At 37.9% G+C, this 13,200-nt stretch overlaps 1 protein-coding gene across 1 annotated transcript; it reads left to right on the top strand.

Moving 5' to 3' along the window:
• The first annotated feature begins 1,229 nt into the window (after positions 1-1,229).
• On the top strand, positions 1,230-1,805 carry LOC141630524 (uncharacterized). Its single transcript, XM_074443328.1, has one exon. The coding sequence runs from the start codon at positions 1,230-1,232 to the stop codon at positions 1,803-1,805; it is 576 nt and encodes a 191-aa protein (XP_074299429.1).
• Positions 1,806-13,200: the final 11,395 nt, after the last annotated feature.

Genomic DNA, 13,200 nt, shown 5'->3' with positions numbered 1-13,200 from the left:
CCACGAATTGTTCCGTGGCAAAAAAAAATTTAGTCCTGAAATAACAAACTCCCATGGCGAGTATCTTTTCCGACTTAAATTAAGATATTTTCATGTTAAGGCAAACCTAAAATCAAAAAGAAATTTTATAAAATATAAATAATATGAAAATGTATTTAAATATAAAATTTTGCAAACACTTTGATTAATATAATAAATATTTTTTTTATTTTTTTATTTACTTTAATAAGAAATTTTAAAACCTTATAAACTTTAATACAAGCAAAGAAAAGTTTATCGTCTAAATTGTTTTATTCTTTTAGAAATCACAATTACGTTTTGCAGGTTTTTCAAAACATTTCTATCTTAAGAAATTTGTTTTAATATATAATTTTGTTTATTAGAGTCGTGAATTTATTTTATTTTTTTAATTAGAACATTATAATCTTGAATAACAATCTTAAATGATCGTATCACATTTAAAAACATAGCATATAAAATTAAATAAATAAGTTATTTATCATCTATCTTTGATAAATCTAAAATTAACATATTGTCAAATTGTTTATTCAAAATTTGATTTACATCTTTATTTGTAAGATATTTATAGAAAAATTTGAATTTGATAAAAAATTTAACTTGGTGAGTAAAAAAGTTTGGGAAATTTTTTTTTTAGGAGTGAAAAAAAAACGACAATTAGATTACAAAAATGATTAAATAAAATAAGTGTGCTGAGAAATGAAAGAAAAAAATGATTTCCCACAAATCAATTAAGAAAAAAACATATCGGAAAAATTATCAATAAAAAAAATTCAAGGGTTAATTGATAAACGGTACCAATATAAGGACCATTTTTCATAATTAGTACCAACATAATCAACATTTAGTAATCAATACCGGGAATATAGCAATTGTGCAACGAGGCATTGGCAACAAGAGCGAATATAGCAAATCGAGTTCAAGGTGAGTCTGCTTTTTGTTCTTTATGTAATTCTTTTAATGAGTCGAGTATTCATCTTTTTCGCGATTGTGCTATTACTAAACGGGTATGGGAGGGTCTCGGGTTGGATGAAGGCGAGGGTGAGGGAGTAGGGGTGCGTGACTGGGTGGAAGCGAGGTGGAGGGAGCTTGGATGTCGGGAGCGAGTCTTGTTTATGGTGTGCTGATGGGCTTTGTGGGAGCACCGTAACAAGGTGATTTTCGATGCTAGGGAGGTGGACCCGTTTTCTGTTATTTGGAGGGTCCTGGACATGGTGGAAGAAATGGAAGAGGGTGACTTCTTACGGGTACAGCGTGGGAGTGGGGCCTCTAATGGTGCGGCTGAGGTCGAGAGGAAGGGGTGGGAGATACCTCAGACGGACTTTGTTAAGATTAATGTGGATGCAGGTGAGAAAGAGGGAGTCGGGGTGAGTGTGTGTGTGGTATGCCGGGATGATAGGGGCAGAGTGCTTTGGGATTTATCGATGGTGCAGGATCTTTCAGGGGAGTCTCATGTAGCGGAAGAGAGTGCAGTTTATGAAGGTATTAGCGAAGCGTCGAAACATGGGCATACAAAGATCGTCGTGGAAAGTGGCTGTCTGACGGTGATTGAAGCCTTGAAAAGGAAAGCTAAAGGTAGAAGCATGTTTTCGTTAATTTTAGATGACATTCTATGTTTATGTAATTCGTTTAGTTCTGTTTTATGGTCGTATACTAGTCTTGTCAACAATACGGTTGCTCATTCGTTAGCTCACATTTTGCCTAGAGTAGTTGGTCGGTTAGTGTGGTCGGATGTGTTGCCTCCGATTGAGAACAATGTTGTTAATTTTGATTCTCGTTTAATATAGTAAGGCCTTTGGGCTTTCCCCTAAAAAAATAATTAGTAATCAATACCAAAATATTAACTTTTTTTCTACGATCGGTATTAAATTGCCTGAAAATCTAAACTCAACCTACTTGAAAAAGTCCAAAAAGCCATCATTCAAGTACAAATCCCTACTCACCCACTTCCAAAATCCCTCTCTTACATGAAAACACCTTTAAAGTAGGAAAAAAATTAGAGTAAGAAGGCGACTTGGTACCTATCGTAGAAAAAAGTTAAATATTTTGGTAGTGATTACTAATTATTGATGATGTTGGTATTGATTATGAAAAAGATGACTAAAGTTGGTAGTTTTTATCACTTTACCCAAAAATCAATATGGAGAATTTTTTTCATTGAAAATGAGTACATCACAGGCAAAATATAGAAATTAAAATAATTTAAAGTCACATATGCAAAATAATGTGAAAAAGTTGAGAAAAAAATGATAAATCATAACAAAGAGAAATCAGTTTAAGAAAATAAGCGATTCTGTCGTACGACGGTCTTTTCGTATTTTTTGAGTAAAAAGTGACTACTTTTTGGTTAATATTGACCAATTTGGGGGAAAAAAAACCTTAAGTTGTAAAAAGTGGTCATTATTTTACTAAAAAATGCTTAGTTTTTCATATCGTAGGTACGACGGTCATACAATAGCATTTGCGTAAAAAAACATATGAAAAAATGAGTACAAGAGAAATGAAAATAAGAATGTCGATAAACTAAAGAGAATGCAACCGTGATTTGGCTAGTCAAGAGTACCTTGTGGTGTGATAATTCCTTGGCTACCATTTATTCCAAGGTGACCATTGAAGTCATGCAACCGTGATTTCACTTCTATCATCATTTTGTCAACAAAAAGGGAATGGGCACTATAATCATCAAATTGAGTTCAAATGCCAAATGAATGTAAAACAAGTTTGCAGTTTTGTCAAAGGAAAAAAGGAGCACAAAATAGACTCCTATGCTTTTCTAGAGTACCCTTGCTACATATGGGGTTACTCTCAATGTTTAAACGTCATATCAAAGCCGAAAAGTAAAAATGCCAAAATATCAAATGCCAAACATAAAAAATAGTAAGAAATGTTCTTCAATTGTCAAATTCTACGAAAATGGGGGGCAAAATAACCCAAAAGCAAACTACCATCGTGAAACTTAACAATCTTGATCCCTTTATCCATTGATGATCCTATCTTTGTTGCATGGTGGAGTGGGGACGACCCTTCTTCTTATCTAGGCAAAAGGGGGAATTACGCGATCCTACGGTGTTTTCTAACACCATAGGGAATTTGCTCTTGACCAAAGCATTTAGAAATTATGGACGGAAGCAGCCTTGTTTAACAGAACTTGGAGGTGACTTGTTTGTATCCTCTTATACTATACTTAGTAACTTGGAGAACCAATATCTATGGTGGAAAGTGTACCCTTAAATTGCTTCCCTTTTAGATGATTTCAGCCACTTAGATAAGGAAAGTGGCTATTCTTTTGTAGATGCATCCTTTAAAGTGTTTTGTATGCTTAAAGTTTCGATGCATCGCCATTTTGGCAAGTCCCACCTTGCCTTGCAAGAAGGCATCTTACCTTGTAGATGTTGAGTTGAAGGGCGGAGTGAGACCCGCTAATTATCTCACATTGGCTATGTTATTAGATTAGTATAAATAAAGGTCGTAGTTTTTGTCACCTCTTTACTCGGGACGAGCAAAGGTTCGGTTGGGGATATTTGATGTGACTCGTATTTACGCACATTTAGTCCCCTAACTAGCCTCGTTTCTACGCTTTCTAGCATGCATTATGGTCGTTTCTTATCTTTAGCTTTCTATTATATATATTCTATGAGGTTTTGTGCCCTTGGTAGGATAGGAGTGCTAGCCTTGCTTTAACGGAGCCAAACGGAGCTAAATTGATCGCATCTAACGACCAAGCAATAAGGAGGCGACCAATACTACATGCCTAAGTCAATAAAATAAGTAAATGGGCAATGATGAAGGAACCTCACGACCCCTAAAGGATCCCCCCAAGTTAAGGGGCAGCCAAATGAAAGAAGAAGCAAAATTGTCCTTCAGGACGTGCGGCCCAGAACAAGGAGGGCATCCCAATGCTAAGGATGAGTGTCCCTAAGGTAGGACGGGCATCCCAAATGCGTTGGACTTCATTTAAGGGGCTTAATCGTCATTTAAGCCCTAAGTTAACCTAATACTTGTACTTAGTATAAATACTCTCTTGTAAATAGGAGATTAGTAACAAGTCAAGAAGTATATTAGTAACAAGTCAATTAGAGATTAGAGAGAGATTAGACATCAATCATCTTAATTACACTTTTATCCTTCTTTAATTATTGTTCAAGAATTCTTAGATCTAGTTGGGTAATTGAAGATTATTTGGGTTTTTATTGCAGATTGACAACTCTTCATCATCAATCAAAGTTTTCTTCTATTATTCTATCCTTTCCATTTGCTCATCCTAATATTGGTATAATTTCTTTACTCCTGACTTAATTATTGCTTATTGCTTTACTCTTCCATTATCTTTATTCTTGTTAAGATGATTGATGATGCGTGTCCTAAATATGTTGTTTTACATCCTATTTTACACGCATTTCAGAGCTCATTTGTGTAGTTTAAGCTACTATTTTCCCTATTTCCGTGTACTTTTGTGTTTTTGTATAATATTGCAGAAATGTGAAGAATTCAGCGGAAATCGAGCCGAATCCGTCCCCAAGTACCTAATGTTGCATTTGACAAGAAGTATTTACTTGGGAAGCGAGCTTGGTGCGTGTATCGAGGCCCGAAAGACGAATTTACGAAGCTTTTGGAGCAACTACTTGATGAAGCAGTCGATAGACCGGTGTCCATGGTCGATCGACCAGAGCACGAAGATCAGAAGCTACTGTACAGCGAGCCTTGTTCGATCGATTGAGCTGTATGGTCGATCGACCGAACCGTGAATATGACGCAAATTTCGAGAATTCCAAATCCCATTGTAATTAGGTTTTAGGAATAAGTGTTACGTTATATTCCTATATAACGTAACCTGATGTTTTCAGAATATCATCAAGTCTTTTATCATCAGTTTTTAGGGATCGAATAATTAGGGTTCGATATTGAGTTTGGCATTAGTATTCACATTCATTCAATACAGTTTATTTCCCGTTCGTACTTTCGGATTATTTTTCCTGCTTTCTACTTGTAATTTTGGTTCCCTATTTCAGTTTACTTTGTTCGTTCATTGACTAGAAATTGCTAGAGTAGTTTTCCCAAAGCCAAATTATCGTTTCATGTTAATTGTTTATTTAGTTATTTTAATCATGAATTCGTTTACTTTATTAGTTAATTTTATTGTTGTTATTATTTCCAGTATGAGTAGCTAAACCCCTTGTGCTAGGATGTAGGGAATTTATAGTGTAGGCGGCATTAGAATTGGTAGACCTGAGTCGCGCCATGGTCGATCGACCGCCTATCTTGGTTGATCGACCGGCCACGTGAGAATTAGTTTCGTTTTAATTAATTTAATTGCTATTTTTGACGAATCGAGTGCACGCGACTAGTTGAATGTTTAGGAATTGACCGACCCGATAAGATCGAAAGATGGGGAGGAAAATAGACTACCTAATTAAGACGACTAAATTAATAAGATCGAGAGATAAGTTAATTTAGACCTTTAAATCACTTTTCAAAACGAAAATTAGTATTAGTGATATCAGGGACCTGTAGCTAGATCGAAAGATGCTACCTGTTAAGAATGGACCGAGAGGACTTCTTATTTTCCCGTCTCACGTGATTATCTTAGACTTACCTAGTATACTGCCGCCGAAACTAGAGTGAACCGACCATCTTAGTACCCTTTTAATATTTGATTTCATCCAGTTCTTTTATCATTCATTTATCTAATTTAGTTATAGAACAATCCAAAACAAACCCCCACACTTTTGTTACTTTAAGATTAAAATTAGACAACTAATAATTGCATCGCCTCTCTGTGGTTCGACCCTGACTGCCACTATCTATAGTAGTAGTTTGAACTATAAATATTATCTTTGGTACTCTACGACGGTATCAAATTTTGTCGCCGTTGCCGGGGAGGCAATTGTTTAATTTTTAGTTATTTTTATTTTAGTCTTTTTCTTAGTTTAAGGGACATCTGTTCCTTAAACTATTCTCATATTCTACTTGTAGTTTCCTCTTATGCGCAGGTCACAGGGTGGTGTACCGAGACCATTGGATCCTGAGATCGAAAGGACTTTTCGCGAGTTGAGACGATCATCTAGAGTATTGCTGACAGAGGAAGAGCTAAGTACTCTGTCTAGTTACTACGAGAACGAGCTGTTTGAGGAGGATCCACCTTCGTCACCTGTTTCTACTTCCTCAGCTGAGACCATCACATCTCCAGACATGGCTGAAGAAGCAAGTATAGCCAATCACTCCGAGCCAACAGCTGAGAATCTCTATAAGGGATTATTCGCATTACCTGGGATGGACAGAAAGTTCGAACCGAAACCGTCTTATATTAACTTGGTTGAGAGAAACCAATTTGGAGGAGCTGCAAATGAAGATGCAGCTAAACATATGGAGACATTCATTGACTACTGCTGCTCCATACCCCCACCAACAGGTGTGACCCAGGACCAGGTGAAGGAGACGATGTTCATATTCTCGCTTTGTGATGCCGCAAGGGAATGGTACCGAGATCTGGATCGAGCTGCTAACGGGATCACTGATTGGAATTTGCTGGCCCTAGCATTCTACAATAAATATTTCTCTGCCTCGAAGACCAATGCCATTAGAGCTCAGATCACGAGCTTTAAACAGGGTCTCGATGAGAATTTTCATGAGGCATGGGTCCGTTTCAAGAAGCTGGTGCGAACTATTCCGCACCATGGGTTCGAGCAATGGAGCCTATGCAATCGGTTTTATAATGGGCTTTATGACGATCAGAGGGCTATCCTGGATGCTGCAGTTAATGGCAGATTCCAGGAGAATGTTGGAGAAACTAAGGGGTGGAAAATCATTGATGATATGGCCACCCATAAAGCTGAGCATGGAAATTCCAGGGGAAATCAAAGGAGAGCTACTGAATCTCCTTCTGTAGCTGCATTAGAGGCTCTTACGGCGAGATTTGATAAGTATGAGCTTGGAAGAGGGTCTCAAAAGGGAGGTATTTACCAAGTTAATTTTGTTTCAGACGGTCGCTTTACATGCAAAAGATGTGGAGCTGAGGGGCATGTTTCGGATTTTTGTCCTAGTTCGAATGAAGTATGTGCTGCCTTTCAACATTATAGACAAACTGGTACATATCCCGATTCCTCTAATGTCCACCCCAATTTGAGGTGGTCTAACCAGAATGTCCTTAATCCGGGTCCACAGCAGCAGCAGCAGTAAAGTTATGTGCCCCCTCATAAGCAACAGCAGTTTCAAAAGCCTCCCTATATGCCTCAGCAGCAGCAATTTCAAAGTTCTGACATTTCTGAGTTGAAAAACATGGTTCAAAATCTGCCGGGTTTGCTGCAAAAGGAGTCTCAAGTTAGAGAGACTTCTACAAAAATGTTGGAGAGTCAAATTGCTCAACTGGCAAGCAAAAGTTCAACTCGAGCTCTGGGGCAATTACCGTCGCAGCCGGATAAAAAAGAGACCCTAAATGCTATCACTTTGAGGAGTGGGTCTACCCTTGATGGGCCCGCTATGGTCGAGGACGCTACTGGAAAAGATGAGGCGGAACCAAGTAAGAAGAAGGCAGTAACGAACAGTAGCAAGAAAAAGACGATCAGTAGGTATATCGATCGATCGATCGACATACCCGCCGATCGGCCAGATCCAGCGAAATAGCACAGCTTCTGGTCCTGTAGAAGCCGGTCAATCGACTGACATACATGGTCGATCGACTGAAAACGCTGCTGATGTTGAACCTTTTCGTCCTCCAATGCCAGATAACTTGAGGGACCACTTATTTCGGGGTACGACGACTCCGAAATTATTGAGGCAAGACCCAAATGCTGATGGGTCGGTTCTGGTTCCAAAGTATGACCCAATGACGATTAATGGCTCATTCTTGAGACGGTCTGAAGAAGGTTCGAGCTTCAACAAGGAGAAGGTAGTGGATTTTCAGCCTAAGTCCACTGATGCCGGTATGAGAGACCTAGAGGAGAGGGCTAAGTTGCTTTTTACAGCCCCTTATCCAGAGAGATTGGTGCCGACAAAGGAACAAGTATCGTTTAACAAATTTGAAAATGTTATTCGTAGTTTAAATGTGCAAGTTCCTTTCCTTGAATTAGTTAATCAAGTGCCTGCTTACATGAAATTTATGAAGCAGCTTTTGTCTAAAAAGAAGTCACTTGATACTGTGCAATCTGTCGCACTAACTGAGGAGTCATGTTCTTATTTGACTCACACTGCACCTCATAAGCTAGCAGACCCCGGCAGCTTTTCTGTTCCTTGTAATATTGGTACCTTCTCAATTGAGAAGGCATTATGTGATCTAGGAGCTAGCATTAGCGTTATGCCTTTGAGTCTAGCTAAGAAATTGAAATTGACTAGGTTTGCAGTTACTAACATGACAGTACAAATGGCTGATCGTTCTGCGGTCCAGCCTATAGGAGTCTTACAGGACATTTCCGTGCAAATAGGAAACTTCTTTTTCCCAGTTGACTTCGTTGTACTAGATATACCCGAGGGTGCTCACATTCCTATGATTTTAGGTAGACTATTTCTGCACATGCTGGTGCAGTTATAGATGTTGGCTCAGGGACATTGACCTTTAAAATAGGGAAACAGTCCATTGTTTTTGCCTAGCCCACTAAGAAGAAAGATCCTATGTGGCCAGTCACCTGTAATACGATTTCTGAGAAGAAATCTTATTTTGTGCTTTCTGATATGTCTGCCCCTATGCCTACTCCTATTGTAACACCTCCGCCCCAGATTGGGAGCAAATTGGAGGAAGATTCTTCTGTTTAGATATTATAGGAAATGGTTTGGGGAAGGAAGAGCCGCATATTTCTCCAGCTGTGAAGGAGCCAATTGTTCAAAGAGGCGGTCTAGGATGTCTTAGCTATGGCACTGATGAGGAGCCTGATGAGGAACCAGTCAAGGTGGAGGAGTCCGATTTGGATTTTGACGAGCCAAACGTGGTCATTGATTGGGAGGATGTTCAAGATGTCGATCCGTTGAATTCGGCGGATGTTGGAGTTGCTAGGAGTGTCGCTGAGGAGATGAGCACTGTGGAGGCTACCTCTTGTAGCCAGAAGCCGAGCAAGTGGGCCATTCCGTTGCCATTCTTGATCAATTATTAGTTGGTCAAGACTTTTTTTGCACAAACATTCATTTTTTTTGCTTTTGTTAGACTTTTTATTGCTTTTGTGTGCGCGAGACTTCGCTTTAATAAGTTTGCTTGGGATTTTAATACTTTAGTCTTTACATTTGGGTTTTGCGCAATTTTGGGCACGTTATTATGTGCATTTGCAGGTTCATAAACCATATTAGCTCAATTTATTGAGCTAATTCGAAGAAAATCAGAACTTACAGCAGGTTTTCCGGTCGATCGACTGCCTCCTATGGTCGATCGACTGAGTCGCGACACCAGGAGCTTCTGTTCCTGTTCACTCTGGTCGGTCGACTGTCTGCTATGGTCGATTGACCACTCCCGCTGCTATACCTGTTCTCGACCATTCCCCTATTATGTTTGGTCGATTTCCGGAGTTGAGGGAGTCTTTTCTCTACTTTATTCTCCGATTTATTTCTGTTTTCTTCCGTTTTCTTGATTTGCACATAATTTTGTTCTTTAATAAATTGTTTTATCGGAATTACGCGTGGTATTTTGTTTCTTTTCAGGTACTTATGGTAGCACTGCTGGCTACTGAAACCTCCTAGCTCACGCTGGTTTGGGGAGGTTTCCTTTTGCTGCGCTTAAAGTCTTGTGAGTTTCCGAGTTTCTTTTATGTCAATTTTACTTATTATATGTCGCAGAATCCCGTTTCCCTTTTATTTCAATACATGATTTTGCACAATGAGGACATTGTGTGATTTGGTTTGGGGAAGGGTTTTGCATTGCATTCACATGTTTTTATTGCATTTTTGTTTCACGTTTATTGCATTTCAGTTTGCATTGTTTATTTTATTTCCCTTATATATACAAAATTCAAAAAATTTGAAAAATTTCAAAAATTCAAAACATTGCACGTTTATTTTAGCATATAGGTCGAGTCGGAACGGTAGTATTTCAATGATGACATTGCATTTTCATCTGTTTATGCTTGAGCCGTGCTTAATTGACATGTTATTAGTAGAATCATATATGCATAGTCTACGAGTTTTCGTTAAATTTCATGCTGAACTTTAAACTTGACTTAGATTTTTGGCAAACTACATAATTTTCTGAGATTTAGAGCCTATAACTGGTGTCGTCCATGACCGGTTTATCTAGGAATGTGCGTAGTTACTCCTTATGAGGCATGTTACATTAATATGCATAAATATGAACTTTATCTGCTTAATACCTGTACGCATTCGGGTTCGTGGCTAGTTGACACATGTGTAAGAGGTCACCCCTTTATTCATTTTCCCATAAGCTCCACACTGCCAAAAATAGTTTTTTTTGTCCCGTTAACTACATCCTACACTTAGCCTGCCCTTGTCAAGCTAGTAGTTTATGTTCTTGGGATTGTTACTTTGTTTTTGGTAGCTAATGCTCATTTTGAGATGATGTTGGGAAGATGAAAAAGGAAGGAAAGAAAGAAAAAAATAGAACTGAAAAAAAAAAACAAAAAGAAAAAGGGAAAAACAAGTTCGATCTATGGTCGATCGACTGAAGCCTGAGAAAAGAAAAGAATCAAAATCGCATAATTCAAAGTCTTTATTAAATGGCGATTTTTGCTCCCCTGCTGTATTTGTATTTTATAGGGAGTTGACTAATTATGGAGATTGTGAGATTTGTGCTTACTATTAGCACCGTTTCGATTGAAATCTTGAGCAAGAAATTGGAATGGTTTATTAATTTGGTTCCCTTAGTTACTAGCTTGGCTTTTAACTCTGTTTTTATCCAAATTTATCTTAGCCCCTTCCTGCCCATAGCCTCACATATCCATATTTACTTCGGTATGTGTCATGGTCATTTGTTTGGTTGGAATGCATATGTACGGTTGTAGAGATTATTTTCATATTAGATTGCAGGCATGTTCTTATAGGTCTTAGTTAGGTGAGAGTCTGTACGAAATTACTTCTTTCTATCTTTACATATATTCACCTGCGCTTATGTGTGATATGAGCGACTCGTGAGAGTCCATAATGATAAATCTCTATAGTTTACGGTTCAGCAGTTTTTGACGACTACATAACTCGTTTGCATGATTCATATTACTAATTGATTGTTAGTTGTTGCATTAAATTGGTTTAGGCTTTACAAGTTGCATTTCGCTCTGAGATTAAAATCGTTCCATAAGGTTTTAGGATCGAGTAAGGGTTTGGTTTAGGGAAGTTTGATGCGTGTCCTAAATATGTTGTTTTACATCCTATTTTACACGCATTTCAGAGCTCATTTGTGTAGTTTAAGCTACTATTTTCCCTATTTCCGTCTACTTTTGTGTTTTTGTATAATATTGCAGAAATGTGAAGAATTCAGCGGAAATCGAGCCGAATCCATCCCCAAGTACCTAATGTTGCATTTGACAAGAAGTATTTACTTGGGAATCGAGCTTGGTGCGCGTATCGAGGCCCGAAAGACGAATTTATGAAGCTTTTGGAGCAACTACCTGATGAAGTAGTCGATAGACCAGTGTCCATGGTCGATCGACCAGAGCACGAAGATCAGAAGCTATTGTACAGCGAGCCTTGGTCGATTGACTGAGTTGTATGGTCGATCGACCGAACCGTGAATCTGACGCAAATTTCGAGAATTCCAAAGCCCATTGTAATTAGGTTTTAGGAATAAGTGTTACGTTATATTCCTATATAACGTAACCTGATGTTTTCAGAATATCATCAAGTCTTTTATCATCAGTTTTTAGGGATCGAATAATTAGGGTTCGATATTGAGTTTGGCATTAGTATTCACATTCATTCAATACAATTTATTTTCCGTTCGTACTTTCGGATTCTTTTTCCTGCTTTCTACTGGTAATTTTGGTTCCCTATTTCAGTTTACTTTGTTCGTTCATAGACTAAAAATTGCTAGAGTAGTTTTCCCAAAGCCAAATTATCATTTCATGTTAATTGTTTATTTAGTTATTTTAATCATGAATTCGTTTACTTTATTAATTAATTTTATTGTTATTATTTCCAGTATGAGTAGCTAAACTCCTTGTGCTAGGATGTAGGAAATCTGTAGTGTAGGCGGCATTAGAATTGGTAGACCTGAGTCACGCCATGGTCGATGGACCGCCTACCCTGGTCGATCGACCGGCCACGTGAGAATTAGTTTCGTTTTAATTAATTTAATTGCTATTTTTGACGAATCGAGTGCACACAACTAGTTGAATGTTTAGGAATTGACCGACCCGATAAGATCGAAAGATAGGGGAGGAAAATAGACTACCTAATTAAGACGACTAAATTAATAAGATCGAGAGATAAGTTAATTTAGACCTTTAAATCACTTTTCGGGACGAAAGTTAGTATTAGTGATATCAGGGACCTGTAGCTAGATCGAAAGATGCTACCTGTTAAGAAGTGACCGAGAGGACTTCTTATTTTCCCGTCTCACGTGATTATCTCAGACTTACCTAGTATACCGCCGCCGAAACTAAAGTGAACCGACCATCTTATTACCCTTTTAATATTTGATTTCATCCAGTTCTTTTATCATTCATTTATCTACTTTAGTTATAGAACAATCCAAAACAAACCCCCACACTTTTGTTACTTTAAGACTAAAATTAGACAACTAATAATTGCATCGCCTCTCTGTGGTTCGACCCTGATTGCCACTATCTATAGTAGTAGTTTGGACTATAAATATTATCTTTGGTACTCTACGACAGTATCAATTGACACCATTGTTAACATGTTTTCCATGATAATGAGCAAGTAGTTCCCTAACTAGGATTAGTGGGGGATTAGGGGAGTTAATCATGGGGTAGATCTATACTAAATAAGTTCATATGAATGCTTGCTTGTTGTAATTTCAACTTATGCACATGTTATGCTTGATGAAATGCTTGATTGACAACTTAGCATGATTCTCTTATCCTTTCAACAAGACTTGTAAGACATAAACTAACTCAAGGCTTGTTAGACCATGCATATAGCTACATAGGGAAAACCAAGTCGATGTAGGTGTTGTAAAGTTTTGATCAACTCGGCTACGAGACCTACGTCTCCCTAGCAATTGTAAGATATAAAATAACTCGATTCCATTACAACAATAATTGCTTGCATCTATGTAACTTATTTATGTGATCT

The sequence above is a fragment of the Silene latifolia genome, chromosome Y, assembly GCF_048544455.1.
Source record: "Silene latifolia isolate original U9 population chromosome Y, ASM4854445v1, whole genome shotgun sequence".
Taxonomy (NCBI): Eukaryota; Viridiplantae; Streptophyta; class Magnoliopsida; order Caryophyllales; family Caryophyllaceae; genus Silene; species Silene latifolia.
Note: the sequence above shows the minus strand (reverse complement) of the source record. Positions and strands in the feature narration are given on the sequence as shown.

Bases quoted from the DNA above. Each gene is read 5' to 3' on its own strand.
- LOC141630524 (XM_074443328.1), top strand. From the start codon at position 1,230: ATGGTGGAAGAAATGGAAGAGGGTGACTTCTTACGGGTACAGCGTGGG.